This window comes from Lepisma saccharinum, chromosome 6 (assembly GCF_977018435.1).
Source record: "Lepisma saccharinum chromosome 6, izLepSacc3.1, whole genome shotgun sequence".
Taxonomy (NCBI): domain Eukaryota; kingdom Metazoa; phylum Arthropoda; class Insecta; order Zygentoma; family Lepismatidae; genus Lepisma; species Lepisma saccharinum.
The window spans coordinates 78,161,207-78,186,951 of NC_139234.1; the positions used below are offsets into that span (position 1 = coordinate 78,161,207).

A 25,745-nucleotide genomic window follows, 5' to 3' on the forward strand; every position below is an offset into this window, starting at 1 on the left:
ATAATAAAGAGTAATTTTTCGATTCGCCCCTTACCCAAAAGTTAGGTTCCAAGCAATTGCTCACAGCAATTTCCCTGTAAAATGATTTGTGGTAATTTATCTCATTAGATAAATCAGGCATGTAACTAAGAAAGTACGCATTAGAAATCATAAATATACGTATCATAAAATGATACGCAAGGGTTGTGCTTGTGGTGTTATACATTAAGACTGAATTAAGTGTAAAATGGGAAGTGATGTGTAGTAGGTAAACTTGTTTTGACAAGGAAAATTGCTGTTCGTTTTGTGCAAGTTGTAATGTGTTCACTTCTGTAAAGTAATTATCTAATTTCTTTCTAATTCAGTTTCCTTTCTCAAATCCTGAGCGAAACTTTTGAGACACTTAACAATTACCCATCCTTGATAAAGTCGATAATTCATGGGATCTCAATCTTAGGTCGCTGAAGTTGTTCGAGATTTATAACCTTGTCCTCGTTTTTTTAATTTCTCGAATGATCTAAGGTGACGCCTCTATTTCTGCCCTGCCTTATTAGGTGAACTATACTTGCCTTGACTATGGGGGACGGTATTAGTTTAAGCAAGGTGTATTAGTCACAGTAAACACTACTATCAGAATACTAGAATACTATCAAAATATAGTAAATACTATACTATCAGAGGCTCTAATGATAATGTTGCGTTGTCAAGATTTTTGTTTCTAGGCTGTTCGGCAAAAAAGTACATAAGTCATAAATGCAATTTTACTGCAGACAGTTTTGAATGTTTATTCTTTTAACAGCAAACATTACAGACATTATATACATGTTGTATATAATGTTTAGAATCTTTACACATGCCCAATGTAAAATTATACTTATAATATTTTCTTTAGTTGGTTCACTGTGACTTTAGTGAAAGTATCAGAAAATCGCAGTTTGTGACTTACGTCCCTTTTCCCGAACACCTTATTTTTCTTGTTTAATGATCATGTATTATAGTTGTCTATGTATTGCACTCCAGAAATATGAATTAAATGTTTGATGCTACAAGTCAGCACCTCACGAGAGAAAGGGCAGATAAGACATTGAGTTTCGAAAGAAAAAATTTCGTGCAGTTTTAGAAAACGGCGTAACAGTAGATAAACAAGATAGCACAGGGAAGTAGTTTTCTTAAAACTTTGTCTCATATTAGAATGCTGTTGTCTACATAAGTGTGCCGGGAAGTTTTCTGTGAAGCAACGTGTTTTGGTCGCCGTGTATATGGCCAAAATTACCAGGGATTAGCGGAAATCCAAAAAATGGAATAGATTTCTGTTAAAATGTAATTGCCCTTGCACCTTGCACCGCGAGACAAGAACGAATAGGGAGTCTCCCTTATCGCACAAAACTAGAACAACCTTGCGTTCTGACGTCAGTCGAGGAATGCCTACGTTGTTAGGTTTGGTTCTGTTAACATAAATACACTGAAAATTTATTATTTATGCTAAGATAACTAAACCTAGCTAGCCTAACCTGACAACTTAGGCATTTAGCCTAACACTAAAAGCATTCCCCGGTGACGTCAGAACGCAAGGTTGCTGTACTGTTGTCCAAAAAGGGAGACCGGGCGAAATAGCCGCATTCCGAGGAAGCCATTTGTCGCGAGAATTTGCTTCAACCAGGCCTCTTGATCTGAAGACAACGAAACGAAAGAAAAAGACATAGCGCATCGTCACGGTTGCTAATAAAAGGGTTTGAGAACAGCATCTCAATCACGTGACAAGAGATGGCTCTGACCTCCGGGTCACGTGCCAGAAGTTCCTTGTGTCTCAGAATCTCCTCCCATTCTTGCCTCGCCTATTGTGGAAACCATAAATTGTTATCTCATTTCCAGAAAGGCAAACACAATATCTCCATTGTCTGAAACGCTAATGCCCAATAATTATAAAACGCACAGAAAGGACGACGAATTGCATACCGTTTATTAAAATACCATTGCACCAGGCAGAGAGATTGAAATGTTGAAGAGTTAATAGGGGTTGCCTTGTAATTTTAACTTCGGAAATTATAACCTTGTCTTTACGTCTTTGGGAGGGGGTTTTAGTGGAAATGAACTTGTAGTAATTAGTCAAGATTTCTATCTTGCGACTGTGTGTAATTTTGTTTTCGACGCTGCGCCAGTTCTACAGGAATTAGCATAGACAGGAGAGGAAAATTATCTTACAATTGGAGGAGGGGAAACTCGTTACACATGCCTGGTGCTAACATCGTGAGCCCCCTCACCTCCTGTACACAATTTCAGTTTTTATACTTTTACCATACTTCATGCATAACTTTTTGTATTTTGTGGCTGATTGGAAAGTACTTTCCCCTCCAGTGGATGCGCCGGAACTGTAGCCCCTAAGAATGCCCTTGTTTTTAGTATTCGAATTCAAGAGGGAAGCGCGAGGGAAATCGTCCCCCTCCCCTCCTGCGAAGTTACATTTCTTTATTCGTTCCCAACCGGAGAAAATAAAATTTCTCCCTCTGAGAATATTCACTGTCATAGTTCAGTAAAAATTTAGAATTTGAACCTGATTTTGAGATGAGATTATTATTGCATTATAAGCATGTCCAACCTTTGTCAAACGAATTGAACTCCGGCAGCTGTAGAAAATCTTATTATTTTTTTTTTTTTTAAAAATCGTCTTCGATCTTTAGGAAATATAACTTACATTTTCTTGCTAGGTGAAAAAATAAATTTCTGAAGTTTCCCTTTCTCTGCACTTTTTCCACTTCGAACAGTCTTTGTACTAAAATGTCAGTGTATTTCGCTCCTGTTTTGTTTGTTCTTAAAACCATGAGAGTGTGGCCCAAACCAAATTGCGGAGATTTGTCCAGAAATGATTGTTACAGCGTTATTGGTTGGGAAATGGTACGAATTTTTCAAAGTAGCGTCTACAAAACAATGGTTTAATGTTTCCCCGCAGGCTTTTTGAGGTATCGGACCACACACTTTTCGGTCCGAAAAATATCTACAGGTATAACAGACAAGGAACGGTCTTGCGTCGGATACCTTTGAACAATGGAAGTGGAAGGAACATAGATCTTGTACCTGGCATTTGTATTGAGTGAAAATAAACCGTTTCTCGAAACAGGTAGTTAAGTTGTAGCCGTGGGAGGAGACCGCAGTACAAACAAGAGGATTCTTGGACAGGTAGAATCAGTGATGCCAACCCTAGCATAATGATGCTAAATCTAGCATAATTTTCAATTGCTTCTCTGGGAGGGAGAAATTCATGTCAAAAGATGATAATTTGAGAAATTAAAAATAAAATTATATCCAGATCTTATTTCCGGTCCAAAGACATGCTTTCCAACGCCATCTTCTCTTCATCTTTTCTTTATTCTTCCAAGTTTACCTCGCGAGGAACATTTCATGGCAAGAAATCTGTAGAAAGTTGTGAAGTGAAACAAATTTTCCGATTTGTAGTCGACGAATCATCTCAAACTTTCTGTAGTCCAATTTTGAACTCATCTCGGAAAGTAGATGCATAACTTAAAATTACAATCATCCAAAAAATAATTATATTAAATTACTATTACTAATTATCAATAATAGTAATAATTTATTATTATTATTATGCAGATCCTAGCACAATTTATCAGCATTTAGCATAATTTCACAGATTAAACAGCTCTTTCTCTTATCGTGAGGTTGGCAACGCTGGGTAGAATCTTTGTAGTTCTACCGCCATCAAAGCAAGTTATTATAAGGGGTCCGTACACCTATCGTCTGAAAGCGCTGAATGGATGTAGTCGTGGGGCATTATTCTTTGCATTCCGAACCCGTCGTAAATTCTACACTTCTGGAATGGGGGAACCTATTCTTTACAGTTCATCAAATTCCCTCTAGAATGTTCCATCTGTTGTCGGGTAAGCCTCTTTCTTCCCGCGAAGTCAATTGTTTCCTTCGCACAAGGTGAAGACGAGGGAATAAAGAAGGTGGTGAAAGTATCAGAGGGTACTCGTAAGTTGAAATATCTTGATAAATCTTCAGTTAGTCATGTCATCTCTGAAGAGCAAAGACCTTGAACTTTGTCGAAACGAAAATCCTGCATTGAAATATACTTTGAGTGTCTGTTAGGAAATGCCTCTTCCGCGCGGACCTACTTCTAGACCTGTTATACGCAAATATTTCAAGTGACATATTGCTTGAAGTTAGATGTGCTAATAGACACATGAATATGTAACCATCAATATAAATGCAATTAGTGATTCACAGTTCACGAAGTTCGATTTTATTTGTCTTTGTGCGCTCGCATAGGCATTGCTGATAAAGTTTTTTGAATGTCATTATGGGCAGCAAAAGAATTATAAATACCTTTTCCCCCTCATGAAAATTAAGTCCAAAGAGTCCCCCCCCCAACCATACGAGAAAGAATGAAGGTGAATCCCGATAATAGCGACACTCCAAAAGAGTGAGCGAGCGAGAAAGTAATATTAGTTGCTAAAAGAATAACGTTCCCTCTAAAAAAGCAAGAACCTGGAACTACTACATAATTTTTCTCTAATAGTTCCAAGGTGATAGTGTTCGAGAATAGTTGCACATATTTGTACAACCTAACAACTTCAAATGTTACTTACCCATGATTCTTTGATGCCAAAAGTGAGAAAGTAGTAACATTTGTAGATGTGGTTAGCAACACTTCAGAATCATGAAGCTAGAATGTGGTGCCATAAGATGCGGTTTCTTTGAGAAGCGAGGGGAAAGATGAGAAAAAAAAGTTTCACCATTTAATAAACCCCGGAATAGGATGGACAGAACTGACGAGTCCCTCAAAAGAGACCGTGGCACAGCCAGACAATCAGAGCTCTATTCATCATTTTTGCGCTGCGGCAGAGCAGTCCAGAACCTGCACCCCGATTATAGGTAGTTGGGCGGAGAATGGATCCAGTGGAGTGTGAAGATACTTCTCAATCAGATAATTGTGTCGCGGGGGGTGCTTGGGAAACAGGAGGGGGTAACCTTCTCGCCCCCTCCTATTCCTACATCGTGTTTCTTGAGCTCCTTTTCCTCACATTCGTAGCTTTGCTTCCTCAGCTGGAAGCAGAATTGATAAAGTTAGGAGGAGACGGGAGAAAAATGCTAGAACAGCAGGAATTTTTGTGCGTAATCTTTATAATACTCCTTTTGTCATGTGTGGTCTGGCGGTTGACCTCCCCTCCTGCGTAAGCTCGTATTTTTCGACCAAGACGTAAGAAAATATGCGAAGGAGAGAGGGGAATCACATTTTCAGCGAATCAGATCTTAGGATCATCATACCATCTATCTGCAATCTAGTAATGAATAAATCACATACACACAAGCGATCTCCCAACTCAAAATAGAATTACTTTCTTTCTTCAGGATGTGCTTCGTTAAACATTGCATTTTGGTTTATCAAATTACGGCTTGGTTTTGCTCAACCAGGCAGAACCATGTGACCCAAATCTTGCTATCGTTGAGGAAGGAGATCATTCGAGCTGAAAAAATGTGTAACTCGATTTGAAGAAGAAAAAGTGACCGTACCGGTTCTAAATATGAATAGACATAAAATCGGAGCATAGTACATTGGGATCAATGAGTATTGCTGTGGAAATTTTCCATGACTATTTTCATTAACTTTTCTCTTACATCCTGCGATGGATTTTTATGCATGCTGGTGCAGAAGTTGTCAACAGCCTGTTTTGAGTTTTCTTTTAATTCTTGAAGCTCTTATTGGGTCAAATAAAGTGCACGAACATGGTGATGGACAATTTGCACGGTAATACTCATGTATCCCACTGTACAAATAGTGAGCCTCAGTTGAAAAATACGTTGATTCACAACATATCCTCTGATTTTAACTAAATAAATTGCATTGCAAGAACATTTATAAATATGTATATTTTTGCGAGTGAAAACCTCAGCCTAACATCAATTGTATTATGTGTCTTCTGCACATGAACTGGCAACTTTAATATTTGCCCGCTTTGGCACTAGTGAACGTTCTGCGGGATTCATTTCAATGCTAAACTTAGAGTTAAGTGTTTCATCACTTTCTAAGATATCAAATGTGAAGATGGCTCATTGAGACAGCATGCGTTTATTCTAACAAAGCCTGTAGTCCTAGGTTCGAATCCCTTGTTAAGTTTGAATGTTTTTATCCTATTTTATTTCATCAGTCTCGACTAACCAAGAGGTAGAGAAGCGACGTAAGCCCAAAATGGAAATGTGCTTTGTATAAAAATTCTTGCAGCATGAGTAACAAGAAAATTAACGTACACACAGAATAGTTCCCAACACATTCTCTGCTGTCGGAGTCTTTCGAGAAGGCTTCTATGTCAACAAGGTTAGGAAAATGGTCCCAGCACCAGACGCATTGTCTACATGACAGTCTTTCTTCGCTTTTGATCCGGACGCAGTCTGTTGAACTGTGAGTCGATTCTTTTCACTTCCACTCCGAACAAGTGAGCATCGAGTTTAACGGAGCGCGGAAACTCCATCTGATGAGGGATTTCTGCCAATTCGCGGTTGGTGCTCGTAAGGGAGGGGATGCTATTGGCCAAATTGAAAGAAGAAAGTAGATTTAGTGGCGACATTGGGAGGGGGGCTGGGGACCTCCCTAGGCGTCAAACGAATGTTTGCTTTTGACTGCCAGCCGTGCAGATTTTAGGTGAGTTATTGTGATACATTGGCCACGTTCCATCGTTGATTTGAAACGCTGTCCATCGTATAACGAATCTGCCAATGTGTTAATTCGTTAGTTAACCACTTTCCTTCACCAGCAGCAAGAAATTTAAAAAAAAACATGACACTAAACCGTATATTCTCTGTACCTTTTGACATACACAACCATCTCAAATAATAAATGTATTCTTGAGTTATCTTCTACTTCTTTAAGTTAATCGTGACGATGGAGATGGATGATCATTTGATGAATAGATTAAATACCAGTGGAACACATTATTTGTGACTGCGACTCGAATCCGGAAACTTCAGATCATGAAGGCGAGATCATGAATTGATCTAACGAGCTCTTTGCTTGTGAGATTCATTAATATTATATATTAATATACGCTGAATTATTGTAGATTGAAACCAAATATTCTGGGGGAGGGTGCAATACTCTTTATAAGGAAATGTACGAAATTAAATACTCGATACTAACAATTACACATAGAACCAAACAACATCTAATCGAGATTCTCTCGCTACACTATGCATGATTTTTTATGTAGCTACTGTACTCATTAACACTTTGTATTACTAAATTAATAAAATTTGTTGAGTCGGACTATCGAACAAACAATAATTTAGATATTGTGTACGTAGATTTAAAATAGATTTTGATAGCTTGGTGTGTATGTCGCAGATTATGGATTTAAGAAAACCGTTCCATTCGTATACACCTGATTAATAATCTAAAGATAAAATGCAAATTATTATTGCCAAACGTAAGCTCTGTGAACAATATATAATTTTTCATGTTGATAAGAAACATTGACATAACATATAGCAGAACAAATGTCGTGAAGTAAGTTTAGCAAGTAGTTTATTGCGAAGACAATTTCTGTTCGGTCATCAAGAGGCTAATTTTGAAATTAAAGTAGTTAAATCCGTGTTTCTGTCACATGCCATGTTCCAATGTCTCATAAAATGTATTGATTTGAATAAAAAATGCAGAGTGGATCCATTTTACATCAGGATATCATCAACTACCATTTCTAGATGTAGTTCTAATTCGAAAATTCTTCTCTACACTTCGTAAACTTAAGATGGAAACTTGGCACTTCACACTATATGATAAACCATGACAGTGAGGAGAGATATTCTCAAACAGCCGATTCCTGCAAGGGAAAGTTGTGTTTATCTCGAGCGATAACAGCGCCAATTACCACGAGCGGTCTGTTTTGAGTCCTAGAAATCTTCCGAAATATTTCCTGTACTGTTTCCGCAGATATTCAAGACCTCAAGATAGCAGCAAAGTATTCAAGATGGTCTCGGAATGGTGCTACGGTCTCTGTACATGCCAAGAAGTCAGAACATGTGTCTCCTCTTCCACTGACAGAGCGAGAGAACAAGTCCCCGTGCTACCCCTGGATTCTCTAGAACTTGACTGACAGCTACGAGGGGGAAAAGTTTATGCGGTGATGAGAAGGGAGGAAATCGCACTCCTGTAACTCTAGGTGTAGGAATGTGTTTGTGTCTGAGAGGAGGAAGAAACAAGCTTTTCTTTGTGCTCTAAACGAACTAACTCACTTTCTAAAAAATCTCCTGGCAGCGTTGCCATATAAGGAAAAATATTTCTATGAAAGTGGAAGATTCAGTACTTTGTTTTTGAAAATGTCGAAATTGCAGGGAATTTCGTGTCTTTGTAGAAACTTCACAGTGTATTTTATACCAATTATTACTGATTACCAGTTATTGTTTTTTTTCACCAAATGTTAACATAATTTGCTATCTTTGAACTTTCTCTCGTTATTAGACAAAATAAGATTTTACTGTAAATCGGACACGGTCAGTCAATAACCAAATGTTAATTGTTTTAATGTCAAAATTTCTTTAAAAACGTCGACAGCAAAATAGAGAACTGACTGCTAGAAAGAAAGGTACTCCCCCCCTTTACAAAATTCCTTGGCACCCCACTGGCTAAAAGCTGCGAAAGAAACAAATTATAAGTAGTGCATTGAGTTGTGATGACGCGTAGCTGTATAATATGCTCAGTGTGGGGGTAATGGAATTTCTCTCGTTCAGTGAGCCTCATATTGTACAAGAGCATTGAATCTTTCACTTTTAAAATTTGGTATACGCAAGGCATATCGTATAACACTTTGATAAATTATAGACACATGCGTGAAACAGAAAGAGTGACTGAGAGCCTTTTATACAAGAAAATACCACGGGTTGTAATGCTGAAATATAAAAATGGTTTTTGCATATGTCTACGATTTACGTGGTTATAATTTTTTTTTTCCATTCGGAATTCGTACGTTCCAATAAGGTTCACAGTTCGTACAGGATCAGATTATTAACAGGGCCCCAGTCACTAGGCAATGTACCACGCAAAGACATCAACGCAGTTAAAACGTTGATAGATCAACTTTGCAACTCCAATTACAGATGGCACTGACGAGCACAACAAAACTTCAGACGGTTTTAAGTCGGATTATGCAGAGGAACTTGACTGTGCGATCCGCTCGTAGAAAATCCCGAGATGAAAAATTAAGCAGTCAAATCGCTCTCGTCTCTGATCCATCACATGATTAGTCGTAAGAACTGTGTGCAAGGGAGAGACGGAACGCTTGATGATTAATCCAGAGTCCGGCGCAACCTCATTCCCTCCCGAATTCTGGCGGGCAAAAACGACCCGCCGCGGTCCCCCCCTCGACGCTTTTTGTGATACAAGAAAGGGAGATCCAGACCATTTGATGCGCGCGATATCTTCATCCGTTAGTCCTTTGTCTCGTAACAAAAGAGAATCGACGAAATGTCGCCGGAAGTCCACACGGGCCTTCATCAAATCGTTGTTTCCGATAGCTTAATGCTTTGGGTTCCGAAGCATCGATGGAGCTGACTTGTAGTAGTAATTGTGTTATTCGATCAAAGGTTTTGAGTTTGACAGAGGGTCAACCGCTTTGGGAACTGGTATTCCAGGCGATCTCACCGCCATTTGTGCAAGAGCAAATAGAAAATAAGTGGTCAGAGGGAGTCTGTAAAATTTATTAATGTACAGTCTGCGTGTGTCTTCTAGTTCGATCGTCTAATAGAGCCTTCTCAATAGCTTAGTGATAACGCTGTCGCATTATAATCACGAGCTCCCGTACGCGATTACCCACGCACATTTCAGTAATTCGGAACTACTGTAAACTGTAGTCGAATCATACCACGCACCTCACAACCCGATTAGCCTTTCTGTGCTGTGGACAGAAAACGTGCCACGAATTCTTAAAAGTAATGTAGAAATATATGTCTGGACGCCCAGTGAAGGCGAAGCGGGGCGAAATTATTCCAGAGGCGGAAACCTCTCTTCGCTTTCACTCCAATTGACGTGGAGTGGCCGAAGGAAGCAGCGGATTTTTTTAAACTTTGGTACACACTGTCCGTGTTTCTTCGGGAGTCTCGCCAGACTACGCATAGAATAACCACATTGTGAAATTCCTATGTTTGAGTTGAGTTGGTATTTGAAGTCCCATTTTTTTTGCACAGTATGGCTAATCGGGACTGGACCTACAGTTTAAAGTGGGATCCGAACCACTATGTGCCTCCACCGGGTATCGAACCCGGGACCTCTTGATTACAAGGCAACGACGGAAATTCCTATGTATGGGGTATTGTTTCTTATCTGACCTTTTTTCATATATCTGACATTTTATGGTAGCATCTAAGGTTAGTGTAAAAATGTGTACATGAAATAACCAAAAATGAAAAATATTTTTTTCTGTTCAATCTGGAAATGAAGATAATCGTGAATTCTTTCATAACACAAGCCTGTGACGACTCTGGTTTTCCTGCTTCCGCTCTAGAGATCGATGTAATTTTGTTACCCTAAGTTTTTCGATGATACGCTGCCACAGATATCTACTACAAGACCAGAAAATTATATTCTTTCATATTTGTTTTACTTGAAGGCGAAAAGACCCCTGGCAGGATAACCTAACATGGTGTCGAGCACGCAATACTCTCTATTCACATCTCCAGTAAAGTATATACCCTTCAATGCTTTCTTGATTCTCAATGTTCATCAACCATCTTTTTATCACCTCCTGCTATGTATAAGTAACATCCGGTCTGCTGTAAGATTTGCTGTGATTATTGGAAAGCTTCTTGATAAGATTTTTCGCTTTCTTTCCGAGAAAAATCAGTGCAACCGGTTTTTCATAAAGTTCGCTTCGTCGCTAGAACTTTAAAATAATTGTAATTTATATTTCTTTTTTGTTAATACTTCGGATTGAATAGAACCAGCTTAAATGCACCAACAGGATGTTGTGTCCCGACATGTATGCCAGCACTTTTAAAAGTGCTTACGCTAAACAAGAAAGGAAGCATTTTCTTGTCCAAGACGCTAACCTAAGGTTAAAGAAGCACAATCTTATTTTTTAAGTCAGCAATCTGTCCAGCCGAATTAAAGTACAAGTGAAATCTCGAACAGCACAGCAATTGTTATGTTTTCAAGCATTTTGCAGTCGTGTTCGTATGCTTAAAACTGCACAAGTAGAAATTACTTCTGCTAATAGAAGACACTTGTTTGTAGGCTAACGTTCAACTCCAAGCATTGCAAAAATTAACACGAGCTTGCTTGCTTTCTTGTTAAGAAAAGTAATCAGCACACGTGAGTTGGGATTTATCACTGCCTGATATCATTTTGCAAGTCGTGGAGCTTCTTGATATCGTGGTCAAGTGTTTGAGATTGGTTATTCTTTCGTCATTGTCTGGCGCCTGATAGCAAACCCAATTATATAGTTTTTATTGCTTCCTGAAAACAAGACGTTTGTGTCGATGTGTTACTTAACACTGACACCAATATGCAGACCCATTGTGGTTGGCTAATCAGGTGTAGGGAAAAAATTGACGTCGTCTGCGAATGGAAAATGACCTCTGCGCCATCTGTTGAAACAAATATGAACTAGTACGTGAAATCCTGATATTACTGCCACCTAGTGGTCAGTTCAGTGCATTGACGATTTCTTCTGGCCTATAATATGTTTCTTTCAGGTCGAAATGAGTTGAGTCGAACAAAATTCTGAAGTTTCAGAAAGAAAAATCTTGCACTGTTTTTTGCTCTTTGCAATATCGCGATCACCATAGATATTTTTATAACGATATTCGAGGAGGAGTATCGAACTTACCCCCTCTTCAAAATGCTCGGAAAAATATGTTGTGCTTATCACTTATGAAATTTAAAATTCCTATTTTGTAAGAGTATTGATATCATAGTATGACTGTTCCAAGGTACAGCCGGGTACATAAATAATACCAGGTAAATTTTCCATCACTATTTTAATTTGTTTTTTACATCCTAGGTGGTCTAGGAATGGAAGTGTATTACATCTGAAGTTGTTACCTGCTTCGTTAGTGTTTTGTTTCAATTCTTGACCCGCCTTCCCGATGGCGCAGTGGTAGCGTCGTCGCCTTGTAATTAAGGGGTCCCGGGTTCAAAACCTGGTGGAGGCACATATTGGTTTGGATCCCACTTTAAACTGTAGGTCCAGTCCCAATTCGCCTTGCTGTGCATAAAATGGACTTAAAACACCAACTAAATCAATCAATCAATTCTTGACCCTTTCCTTTTCGTAAAACAAATTAAATTAACATTGCAATGGACAATTTTCTCGATTTCTAGAAATGTTTTCACTGGATATATAGTCTTGAAGCATTACGAAATCAAACCCGATACACGCTACTGCCGATACCTTTATAATGTTATATCAATGTTATGCTACAGACGCAATTCAAAATATGAACTTCTTTGATTAATTTCGAAGAAATTGTCAGTTACAATTTGATTTCGTATACTTTAAGATATTCCCATTTCGTTGCAAGTGGCTACTAGATCTGGAGATAAATATAGAGTTTGTGGAATATTGGACATGAAGGCATTTTATGAATGCAAATGCAGCTAAGAATAATATTATTGCAATGTGACTCTAACAGAATGAAATAGAACTTGGATGCTTAGCAACATGTTACAACTGAATTATTCATAGAAATGTGGAATTGAATAACTTAATACTTATTATCCCCAAACAACTACACCCGGAAAGGAAATGATTGCGTAAGAATTAGGCTCATAGAAAAAAATAATATTAACTGATTAGTTCAAATAAATCTCTAAGTAGTAGCAATTAAAATGACAGTACTCCGACAAAAATATCAATTAAAAGCAGTGATGTAACAATTACTCATTATATTTCTTTAGATCATACTTTTTAATAGATCCATTTGATAAAGGAAAGTTAGCTTCATGAAGTAGGGCAAAAATGTGAAAAAAATTACGTAATGTTCGATATCAACCCACATTTCAAATGTGGAAAGATAATCGTACATAGTCTACTTATTTGTAATTATGTGCATGCCTTAAGAGCAACATAATATGAAAACTTCATTTCATTAGTTTGTTTTCGTTTTTTTCGCCCGTTAGAAAGTATTTCACTCACATGAGGGTCATGTCAATGACTTTCATTAGTAAAACTTTGCCATACCCATAAGTCAACATATTTGGAAAAGGCAGAAGTCTCCTAGTTCAAACCCTCGTCAAAGCCTATTTTAAGCTACAGACCCCGTGTTAGTTTGCAAATGTTTGGATCTTTCTCTCAGAACTGGGCGTTTACTTCCGATTATTTTCTTCCATGCATGAACTGAACTTGAAATGCAAACTGCAAAACGATTCACAATACTATCTTCTAAAGTGTCTGGTATCTAGTATCAGGCAAATTGCCCATTATTTTTCCTACGTTTCTTCACGGAATGGAATTCTACGGACGCTGGTGCATATGTTGTCAACTGCTACTTGACTTTTTGTTTCAATTCTTGAACCTTGCATAGTTTAAAAATAAATAAACACAAAGATGGACAGTTTGCCTGGTATTATCTTTACATTCGACTGTAGAAGTAAAATAACAAAATATCTTTGCTGCCAATTGTACATTAACAATGTTGACCTTTAGTTGCAGTGTTTATTTCTGTAATGCTGCACATAGTCTTTCTTTGCCAACTTGACATTTATAATGTGAAGTTTTGTAATGGTATGTGTGAAAGTTTGTGCTACTTTTATATATATTCAAGTATCAATGTGCTAGAATAGGATGCGAGCAGATTTTCTCACAGGACTTTTTTCTTTGTCCTTTACAGGTTTAGAACTTGCCTCAAGATGACAGGAACTGCGGCAGCCAACCTCGTGGGAAAACTGTTTTTCAACATCGTACAAACGAATTGTTTCGTCTTGAAGCCAGAGAAGGTTTGCACGAAGCGATCGTGGTGGGGGAAATGCACCAGACACGAATACAGAAAGCAAGCATACTTGAGGGACAACTTGCCGTATTGAAGATCTTTAACAACGTCACAGAATAATCACGCTCGTCTGGGACGCTTTGCATAATACATCTTCACCAACATGTTTTTTTTTAAAGGAAAGCTCCCTGTGTATATCGACATTGAAAGTTCTGCTACAAGAGATTGGCAGAATGTAATCTATGTCGTTGTAACATTGGTATAGTTGTAAAAAGAAAATGTCGTTTACATTACTACCAATGATCATTTAACTGCTCAAGTTCGATAAGAATAAGCTGTTGCTGCAATGAACGTGTAAAGGCCTGATTTAGGGTTCGTTCCTATGCCGTCAGTGGCGCTGGCGTCACTGATGGAGAAAAAAATGCTCGAAGTGGTAGATCCGTGGTTTGCAAGTACTTTACTTGTGAAAGTGCCAATACTCAAACGATCTGTTACCATCAATGGAGGATATAGATATGTAACCACAGATGATAATGGCGTTTTTTTTTGTTTTCTTCGAAGAATATTTTGACATTCCCATATTTTTTTAATTTGTATGGAAGTTACAAATCAAACATCAAAACAAAATGTTTTTGCTATATTAAACCATGAAATTATTATTGAAACAAAAATAAGACAAAAGATTCAAATAGCTGTGATAGCTCCCCTTTCTTCCTATGCCCTGTAACTGCTTTATATCAAATATAACCACGTCTAAAAAAATCTCTAATCAAAATGTTTTTCTATTGACTACGAATTCTCTGATTTTTCGTGAAATCAGAACAAAACAGTTTACAGTTTACCAATTTACGTAGGTGCAATAACTTCACCAAATAAATATATTCATGTTTATTTTATTTCATTTCTTATATTTCCTAACATTATTAGTCTTTAAGTTACCAAAGGCAATTGAAACAATGCAATTTTCAGTTACATTCTAATGAAGATACAAATTGCATTTATGTACCATGCGTGTAACAAATAGTCCTAGATTCTAGTTGTAGTTGATATTTCAAGACTGGAAGTTCGAAAATTCTCTGATTAAAGTACTCAGTTGGGTGATTTTTTTACTGATCAATAAAGGTGGAGCCACTTTTTTTTAATGTTATAAATATTTATTGTAGAAAGAATTGTGTTGTCTCATTCATTATGATCAACTATTCATTATGTGCCATTGTCGCTTGAATGTACGTACAATACAGAGAAGGTTGTAAAAAAATCTATGATACTCATGTTTCTCACCTTGAAATTAGTTCTTTAAGAACTTCTTTACTACTTTCCAGGTGTTCAAGTTTCTTCAGGTAATTCTGTTATTACATTAAACTACAGAAAAAGATTGTATAAAATTGTATTCATGGAAATCAATCGAAAATGAATCTTTTAATTGGCGTATGTGAAGGTCTGATTTGTTTTCTTCTGTTTTTGAGATTTCATCATTGTATTTGTTGTTTCACTTCAGTATTATAGTAAAATGTTATAGATCATCATCATAAGTTCTTCCTTGTTATCCAAGTGGTCACAAACCTGATGTAAATAGCCATTTGTACAATGTATCATAATGCCTTCCATTTTCTCTCATTGTGCGGATCAAGAGTATTTTCATCTTTGTATTAAATTATATATATGTACAGTACATTGCTCTCACTGTTAAATACGTTTTTGTACAATAAATAGATTGTTGTACGAACTACAATCAGCTTGATTTATAATTTGCATAGTACCTATTACATTCTCGTGATCACTAGCTATGTAACGAGAACATATAACTGGTACAGTGGGATGCACAAGTATGTTTCATATGTGCTGATGCAGGGATTGTCAGCAGCTTGTTTGACCTTTTGTTTCCATTCTTGAAGCTCTCCTTGCGTAAAGCAAAGAGAACAGACGTGCTGATGGACAATATGCTTGGTAATATTTGTGCATCCCACTGTACTGAAGGCCAAAAGTTTTACCCTGGTAGGGTTCCCGCCACTGGGAGGTCCGTCGTCTTGCTGGAAGACTTTGGGGCTTCCATCCATTGGCAGAAGTGTTGCAGACAACACGTGTCTTGTTCTCTTGCAGCAAGAGCTCTCCTTCAGTGGGGGGCATTCATGGCGGAGAGGAGTGAAAGACAACCGAGCAGAATACCACATCGATGATATATTGCAACAACAGCCCGCAGACCGCTCGGTGGCGGGAAGTGTACCAGGGTAAACATTAATAAGTCATCATACACGTTGATTAACTTGCAAGATAATAGCAGGTGAACTACCTCACCATATTCAAAAGGCTGGCTGGGTGGTCTGGCCCGTTAAGGGCTTTCCATTCCATCTCGCCACCGGAATTCCTGGGTTGGAGTCCTGGCCTGGGCTGAGCTGATGATTTTTTCGAATGTCCTTTCATCAATTTCATATAATCATAACACATCCTCATTGTTGCGAAAAGCGACGTTGAATAACAAAACCACAATACAAAACATGAGTTGTAAAAAAATTAATAAAATTTAAGAGTGCACACTTAACAAATCATTTGATTTTTTATTTACCGTCGGTTTTCTGCAACTTTTAGCTAATCGAAACGATGAGGATAAGTGATATGATGAAATTGACGGTAACAAACCCAACCCGTCTAAGAATTACTAATAGCGGAAGCTAAAGTTAGACATGTAGCACTATTAAAATAAAAAAAGATCTAACCTCTTTGTATATCCAGCAACAAAAAAGCAATGAGGTAATATTTATTTGGGACTTGAATTAAAATTATTGCTCTTTTTCGGCTTTTTATTTATTAGACTCGCGTATATGACACAGTAAGTAGGTCTCTATTTCTTGGTGCTCTAACCTGCCAAGTTGACAACCTTGTATATCAATTCAATACTCAATATTTCTCCTACAGCTTGTCTTAATAATAATAAAAATAACATATTGTGCATTAATTTAATATACACATTATTTTACATATTTATGCACATAGGTATGTGTAACCTCGAAACATTCAATTGTTTTTCTTCTGTTATGGTCATTGTCTTGTGGTATAGCATACAAAGCATTCTAGCCTTTTCTTGTACGTCTTCCCATTTCCCCATCTTTTGAAATTTGCTTCATCTAAAATTAGTGTTTCCTTTTCTTAAGTGCATTTCTAATTTTTACAAATATTGCTTCAATAAGTAAAAAAAATAACATTGTTCAGATTATAATAAATGTTAAACTAAATCGCGGCTGTTGACATGGTGTGTGTGCCATAAACGAAAGTTTTATTCTACACACATACACATACACACACTCGATTTGGAATGAGCAACAGTGTCACATTTGCCCACCCACCAAAAATCATATATGGCCAAGCGAGATGTCATCATCCCTTTACCTAATAACTTGATGGGTCCACCTGTACATCACGGCACGAATTCAACGGTTGACCTTCAAAAGTATTTTTCTTCATTCTTTTCGAAGTTTGACAACCACACATTGGAATGAAGAATTGTGATTTGCTCATCTTCTAAAAGAAGTTAAGTCAGGGGGAATGATTTAACTCCTTTTCGAAGTGAGATGAATTGCTCAATTATTCTACATCAAACGAATCTGCAAAACCTTGAACAGTTAAAAAAAACGAATCAAAGGGAAACTGAACGATTTGGGTTCGACTTCTTGACTTAATATCCTCTCTTTCTTCTTGCCATTTCCACGTTTCTTGAAGGGAGATCTCGAGGCAAATAAACTTGACGAAAACTCGGAAGGCAAACTTTCGTTTTCAAGGTGGGAACTGACATTAGAGCTCAGCAATTAGGTGAATGTCATCTGCAATAATATGGCGTAATAAATCATTCTGGCAAATACATTGCGAGAGAAGAGATAATGAAGGCAATTTGGAGATAATAGGAAGAATGGATCGACTAAAGAACTCTGGAAGATCAACTAAATCGACAATTTGAAGGGAACTGTACAGTACGAAAATATTCCAGGTAATAATGAGAGAAAATTATAGCAGAATCAAGGTTAAATTAGCTTTTTTATATGAATGTTAATCTATATCCTAGTTGTTCAATGGTTAGAGGCCGTGTGCAGAATTGTTAGTATTAATTTTTATGTGATTTATTAATTTGTAAATGTATACAGTATTTCAACTCTACCGTAATCGATTCTTAATATCAATAAGACTTTATAAAAGCGGCATATGTAACTAATTTGTAATTTTCTGATTTAGAATGGTAATGCTTTCGAAGATTGCGTTACTTTAACAATTAACTCTGATGACGCCTCGCTCCCCGTTGTTTATATATATATAAAATATTTATTGGTTGTGGACAAAATCCATGCACCAGTTAACAATTTATCAATTGGTATTATATACATGTATGCACATAATATTTACTCACAATTATTCCTTTCATAATAAATAGTTTCCAAATTTCATTACACTTTTACAGAATTATATTAGACTTATTAAGATATTTTGTAAGAATATAGATTACCGAGGATGAAGGTGAAGTCAGTAAACAAGGCAGTGTCAGTGGCGCTTGATGTCCACTCCTGTACAATTCCTGTAAAAATGATTCTCTGTAAGTTTCATAAAGTTTGCATTGAAATATAATGTGGTTTGGAGTTGCAGTATATTCATTGCACAAACAAACTGGTGAAGTCACTAAATTCTTCTTGTACAGATGAGCTGCGGCGATAGTGTGATTTAACCTGCAGCGCATTATAGTTGTGAGGGAACTCCGGGAGAGTTGAATCTGTTTAAACCAACATTCTTTTGGAATTCTTTCTTGTATAGAATAGTAGGCCTTACCGCATTGAGTGCCAGTATTTGTCCACAAGTTTTGCCAGTCAGTAAATAGTATTTTTCTAGCGTGTGATTCCAAAACTACGGACGGAATCTTTATTGAAAGCGGCCGTTGGATTGTTTGATTCGCTGCATATTTTGCCAAAGTATCTGCTATATTATTCCCTTCTATTAAAGAATGTCCAGGTGTCCAAATAAAGTTGATATCATATCCCAATCTCGTTAATTTCAGTGTGAGTATTCTTATGTTAACAATGTACCATTCCGTATGACATGACCATGATGCAAACTGTAAAGAATTTAGCACAGAGGCTGAATCGGTTGCAATTAGAACTGAATTTAACTTCTTCTTTTGTACATAAAGCAATGCCTGTCGTATTGCAAAAGCTTCTGCAGTGTATATTGACAGATACGATGGCAAAGGAAAAATTTTGAATTCTGCAGAATTATCACAGTAAAATGCTGCTCCTGTTTTTCCAGACGTTGATTTTGAAGCATCTGTATATATGTGATATTCACATTGTAATTTTGAATGTATGTAGTCTTGATATATATTATTTGAAATTGTAGGGATTGTCTTCCTGAAAACTCTGCTTGGGTAGGCAGGAAAATGAATCCTCATGGGAGATATCATATTAAAGTAGTCTGTCATGAAGCATGGTGCATTAGGTAAACGAATAATATTAGCTTGAAATTTATTAATGTCCTTATAAGCATAATATAGTATAGGTAATCTGGATTTATATTTTGCTGTACGTCTGTTGAGCATCAAAGAGTCTAACAATTGAAGTTTTGGTATGATCGGAGATGTTGTGTTGGCAATTTTCTTAAGTAAAAATTTGCTCGCAAGATATTTAACTCTACGTTTGTATGGTGGATCTCCCACTTCTACGAAAGTTGCTTGTTTTGGAGTTCCTTTCCAAAGGCCATAAATCCTGGATAAACTGCTATATTGGATAGAAGATAGCGTGTTAAAAGCCCAACTTAAATTATCATTGTACATAAAGGAACCATACTCTAGTCTTGAGTTTAGCATCTGTTTATGGATCTGATGTAATAATTTAGGATCAGCACCCCACTTTTTCTTAACTGTCAACATTTTTATTATGTTAAACACTTGAGATCCCTTACATTGTGCCAGTTCTACTTGTGACTTCCATTTAAGTTTTTCATCTAATATAAGTCCCAAAAATTTATGACTTCTTTGTTGACTAATAGTTTTTCCGTTTATATTTATTGATATGCATGAATGAGATCTCTTCTTATTAAAAAGTACCACCGAAGACTTATCTGGATTTACTTCAATTCCATTGATATCACACCATGATGATAATTCATCCAGAGATTTTTGAATTTTTTGAACCCCTTCTTGAATATTTTTACTACTAGTGTATATAACAATATCATCTGCATATTGTAATAGACGAGTGTGTTGAAGAATTTTTGAGCCTAAATCTGCCGTGTACATATTAAATAGCATGGGACTCAGCACTGCGCCTTGTGGTAGACCTTTATGTGTATAACGTGCGGTGGATAACTGTCTTCCATATCGAATGTACAACTTACGTGCCAATAATAATCCAAGAATACTTTTTATAAAATTACGTGGAACGTTCATTTTCTCCAATTTTTGTAACAGTATATTTGGAAGGACAGAATCATAGGCGCTACTTAGATCGAGAAAAACTACGATACAAAATTCTCGCCGTATGAAAGATAGCCATATATCTAAAATTAGTGTCGCTAATACATCTACTGTTCCAGTTCCTTTCCTAAATCCCATCTGATGTTTCGGTAATTTCTGATTATATTCGACCCACCATGTGAGTCTGTTGAGTATTAAATGTTCATATAATTTAGCAAGGCATGATGACATTGCAATAGGTCTATAGTTCGTATGTATTCCTGATTGTTTACCTGGTTTTAATATGGGTATTATCACCACTTCTTTCCACTGTGATGGAATTTCTCCACTATTCCATATTGAATTGTAAGTATTTAGTAAAATTTCATATCCATTCAAAGGCCAGTGTTGAATACATTCGTATGTAATACCATCTAAACCCGGAGACGTTTTCTTTCGTTTATGAACAACATATTCTAATTCATCCATAGTGAATAGCGATTCTAACGTGGATGTTTCTGGATATTTCATAGAGTTTAACAATTGACAAAGATTAGTTTCAACCGTATCTGGTGTCAACTTGCGGTGAAATTCTTTTATCCAGGCTGAATTGATATCTCCTCCAAAATAATGACAAGTATTATTATTGGACATACTTCTTATTATTTTCCAAGTCACTGAAAAAGAAGAATCTTTAGTTAATGTAGAGCAAAATGACTTCCAAAAGTATGATTTTGATTTCTTTAGGAACCTCTGAGTTTTTGCTGCAATTTCTTTATATCTAATAAAATGCTTGATGGTAGGATTCTCCTTATAATTTATGTATGCTTTTTGTCGTTCGTTTACCCATTTCTGGCAATCCGTTGTCCACCACGGAGTCACTTTTCTTCTAGATCCAAAATTAGATACTGTTGCATTTATTTGTTCTTGTCGAATGAGATACACCAATGTGTCATACGATACTTCTTGTTTCAACAATTCATTCTTTATTGCATTGTTTACATTTCCGGAGAATTTCTGCCATTCAACCCTTCTTGATATATATTGACTATTGTTTTGTTCAGAGCGCATAGTAAACCACGTTATATTTTTATTATGTTGAAAGCTTATCATAATTGGCATGTGATTACTGTTGTAACACTTCTCTAATACACTCCAATGGATTTTTGAAGCTATATCATTTGAGGTAATAGTTATGTCTGGAGCACTCGGCTGTTCATTAGGTCTTGAGATTATTGTAGGTGTTCCGTCGTTGAGTAATACAGCTGAGGAATCTTGCAAGTAATTATACAAATCTTTACCTGATCGATCAGTTAGAGAACAGCCCCACATAGGGTGGTGTGCATTAATGTCCCCTGCCAGCACAAATGAAGTGTTTGGTGGAAGCTGCCCAACGATATTCTGCCACACTGTAACAGGGAGGTGCACTGTTGGAGGGCAGTAAATTGATACATAAGACGTATCAGCAATCCGAACACCTGTAATCTGAATTTGACTGTTTATATTTTGAAACAAAATAATATCATACTGTATATTTCTTTTAACACCTATAGCTGAACCACCGTATCCATCTAAACGATCATCTCTTATCCAATTGTAACCTTTAAACTTCAATGTTGAGTCAGTTTTCAACCACGTTTCTTGTATAAGAAGGACATCTGCAGAAAAATAAGATAAAATATGTTGTAAATTTTGTCTATTATGAATTAAACTTCGTATATTCCATTGTAATATTTTCAAGACTTTGTCTGGCATGCTGGTTGTTGAAATAAGTATTGCAAAATACTTGTAGCAATGCAAGTCCAGTCCTGGTTAACGTTCAATGTCGAAGTCCCTGCTAGGCTACATAATTGTTCTATAAATAATGAAAAATTATTTAGGAATTTTGTAGAATTTTGTTCTTGTGCCCGATTTGGCTGGATAGCTTGAGCCGCCTCTGCAAGAACAAATAAATTATTTTGTTGGCATGTTGTCGACAAATCCGGAGCATTGTCTTTTCGAGATCCTGACAAAGAATAATCAGGGCTTTTCATTCTCTTTTTATATTCATTTTGTCCAAATGGTTTCAATGTTTGAGAATATTTCTGGCGTTTTCCTTGAGAAGACTCGGTCTCTTCCAAATATTTTCCAGCTTTCTTTGAACTGTACAATGGCCTTTTATTAGATACACTGTATTGATCTTGTATTATATTATTATGATATGAGGTGCTACTCGAATTGTTAGATATCGAAGCATATGTAAATGACATTACTGTCTTTTCTATTTCCTGAACATGGCCAGTAGATATCTGTTCATATCCATACATATAATTAATTTTTGGGACTTTCTTCATAGCTTCGTTAAACGTAACATTCTGAACTGTCATAATTTTGATTATTTCCTTTTGGCGTTGTTTTTCAGGACAGTTTTTGTCAATTGCAGTGTGCTCCTGATTACAATGGAAACACTTGATCTTATTTGTGCAAGAGGACGATTCGTGATTCTCACCACAGCGTTTGCATTTTAATTTACTTTTGCAATTAGCCCTGAAGTGCCCATAATAAAAACAATTAGTGCACTGTTTAATCAAGGGAATGTACCTATCAATATCAAACTTTTTGTAAAACAGTGTGACATATTGTGGTAAGGATTGCGAGTCGAATGTTACAATTACCGTTCGAGTTGGAACAGCAACGCGAGTACCCTCCTCGTACTTATACTTCACAATGCGTTTTACCTTTATTACTTTGGCTGTTGATGAATTTATATTTTGCAAAATTTCATCTTCACTTATTGACTGATGTACATCTTTCATAATTCCCATTCTTCGTACTCGGTGTGATGGAACAAAACCTTCCCAATTATTCTGTAACAGTAATGGATTCGAAAGGAAATCATTTGCATAATTATATGTCTTAAATGTAAGTCTAGCTAGATTTTTCCCAAGGCTATCTATCTCTTTCAAACCTCTAATATTTTCTTTGCTGACTATTTGGCCTAATTTTAAAATGTGAAGTTGACCAATGTTTCCTTTGCCATTTAAACCTGAGGCATCCTGATGTTTAGATTTCACAAATATTTCATACGGACCTAAATGATTACTTCTGTACTTCAATACCTGTTGCTCATAAACTTTTTTGGAACTTGATTTAGTAATTTGTTGGGTGTAATCTATATTATTACACTGAGAATTCAACTTATTAACTTCTTCTACCGAAGTTATGATTTCCACGTTGCTGGAAAGTTCCATGGCACTAATGTCCGTGTCCATGTTGGATTCAGCTGGTTTTGTACCAGCAAATTTGGCTTTACGGCCTTTAGATTTTTTCATGAATTAATGTTCACATTGTCGCACATATATTTAGAACGACACTAATATTCAAACAGTAAACTATAAAGTCTCAAATTCTAACTTAGAACACAAAATTATCTTTGCAACAAATCACTTACACAATCACATCTGTAACCACAGACTCAATTCCTCCCCGTTGTTTAGACTTATTGCATAGGAAATAAGTCATTAGGTACAACACCAAACGATGACAACACCGGTTTAATTGTGTAAAACTTACACATAACAGATCACAATAATAACAACGTATTCATATACTATATACACCTTTAGTCCATGTTCGACTCCATATAACAAAATCGTGTAGTCATGGTAACCCACACAGACTATAAACTTGGTTACCTTTTCTTTATAATGTGCATCTATCAAACTCGGGAAAATTTTACAACTACCTTCTTGTTAACGCTCCGTTTCAATAATTTATTCTCAAAAGTTGTTTAGTTTTCCACATGAAATCAAAATTTTACTTTAATTATGTATCAATCAACTATAAAGTGCTTAATAAGCATATGGCATTTGTCACTGGGAAAGACAGAACCAAATTATCTTACAGTAACGATGAACCGAGTTTCACACAGAATTTGAAAATGAAAAACTAATACATGGAGAATACACTCCTGTTGGCCCTCTGACTGAATATAATAATTTCGGGTAACGTTTATACTATAATAATACAAAAGAGTTCGTTTCCACTTTAAAAATATGTGTTTGAAGCATGCTATGCCACAGATTCTAAAAGCGACGGAGATCCTAAAAACATGTTCTTCCTCTTTCTCGCCAGAAATTAAATTTTTCTCTTTATGATCTCAATTGAAAGTCTCTAATCCTCTTCCTTTTTGATTTTTGCTCAGTTACTCTCTCTCTCTCTCTCTCTCTCTCTCTCTCTCTATTTTGGATACTTTACGCCACTGTTCTACCTCTTGGCTTCATCGCGGCGGTGATGAATGATGAGTTTATGAGATGGGCGATGAGACAGTGTCCGAACATCTGGTTTCGTAACACTTTACGATGACTACTCCACAATGGACACATAGGGCTGTGTAATATTTCGATAGCGAGTCGATATTTTAAAAATATCGAAGCGTACATAACATGTCATATGGAAATATTGAAGATAGCTACCGATATTATCATTATCGATGTCTACCATAACGTTATTCTTCAATTTGGCGGTATTACAAATACACATTTGTCTCAAATACGCATGTGCATATCTAGTGCATTTGTCGACACTTTCCAACAAGAATGGAATGTACGGGATTCACAGTTGCTTCTGCCCTATTTTGCCATGACCTCACAATCCGAATGTCTGCTCCATACTCACCTAGGAGTAGAAATGCATGCCGTGGAAATGGACTCCGGTTCTCCCTTCACACATTCCTCACAAAAACATATGAGAAGAGTTGAGAGCTACTGATTCACCGCCATATTTGATTCTCTGGCCTGGGAGTAGTGGCGCTACTGTTGCAAGTTTAAATCGATTGGAAGCAGTGGCGGAGATTGGGTTCCAAAACTAGGAGGAGGGCAAGGTGCCAAAAATGGGGGGCAGGACAGTTTACTTTACCTTACTCCATAAAGTTTAGCATGGTGCAGGACAAAAGTGGCAAAAAGGGGGGGGGGGAGGGCTAATGCCATCTAATCGCCGCCACTGCTTGGAAGCATGTATTTTGCATATTATCCCAATGCACAAACAAGAGGTAGAAAAACAACGCAAAACAACCGAATTGGAAAGAGAGGAACATATTTTCCCCTTTTTATGGTTCGTGAAAGACAAACTACGGCAGAACATGACCACAGACAACTTGGTGGCTCTTTCAGGAAATAAATGGACGTGACAAGAAAGAAACAAGAGCTTCTCACTGTCCTTGAAAAGGGGAGATTAAAAGATCCCACAACTCAGTGCTGATGGATTACAGTGTTGCCAAACACTTCATGTTAAGGTTGCATCATTCATACAAAAATCCCAAACTGAAACTCGACTTTGAAATGTTATAAATGTTTACACAACTCATCGAGTCTTACATCCAAACAGGGTGTTTACGATAATAAGACGAAACATAACATGAAACTGCTGTAGGCTA

At 36.8% G+C, this 25,745-nt stretch overlaps 1 protein-coding gene across 2 annotated transcripts in view; it reads left to right on the forward strand.

The window, feature by feature from the left end:
• The window catches only part of GIIIspla2 (Phospholipase A2 group III), a 44,789-nt gene extending 29,155 nt beyond the window's left edge, over window positions 1–15,634 (forward strand). For both annotated transcript variants that reach the window (XM_083124188.1, XM_083124187.1), the window contains exon 4: window positions 13,810–15,634. In XM_083124188.1, coding sequence (XP_082980314.1) covers window positions 13,810–14,002 — 193 coding nt within the window. In that variant the 3' untranslated portion in view covers window positions 14,003–15,634. The remainder of the gene's footprint in view (window positions 1–13,809) is intronic.
• The last annotated feature ends 10,111 nt before the right edge of the window (window positions 15,635–25,745 follow it).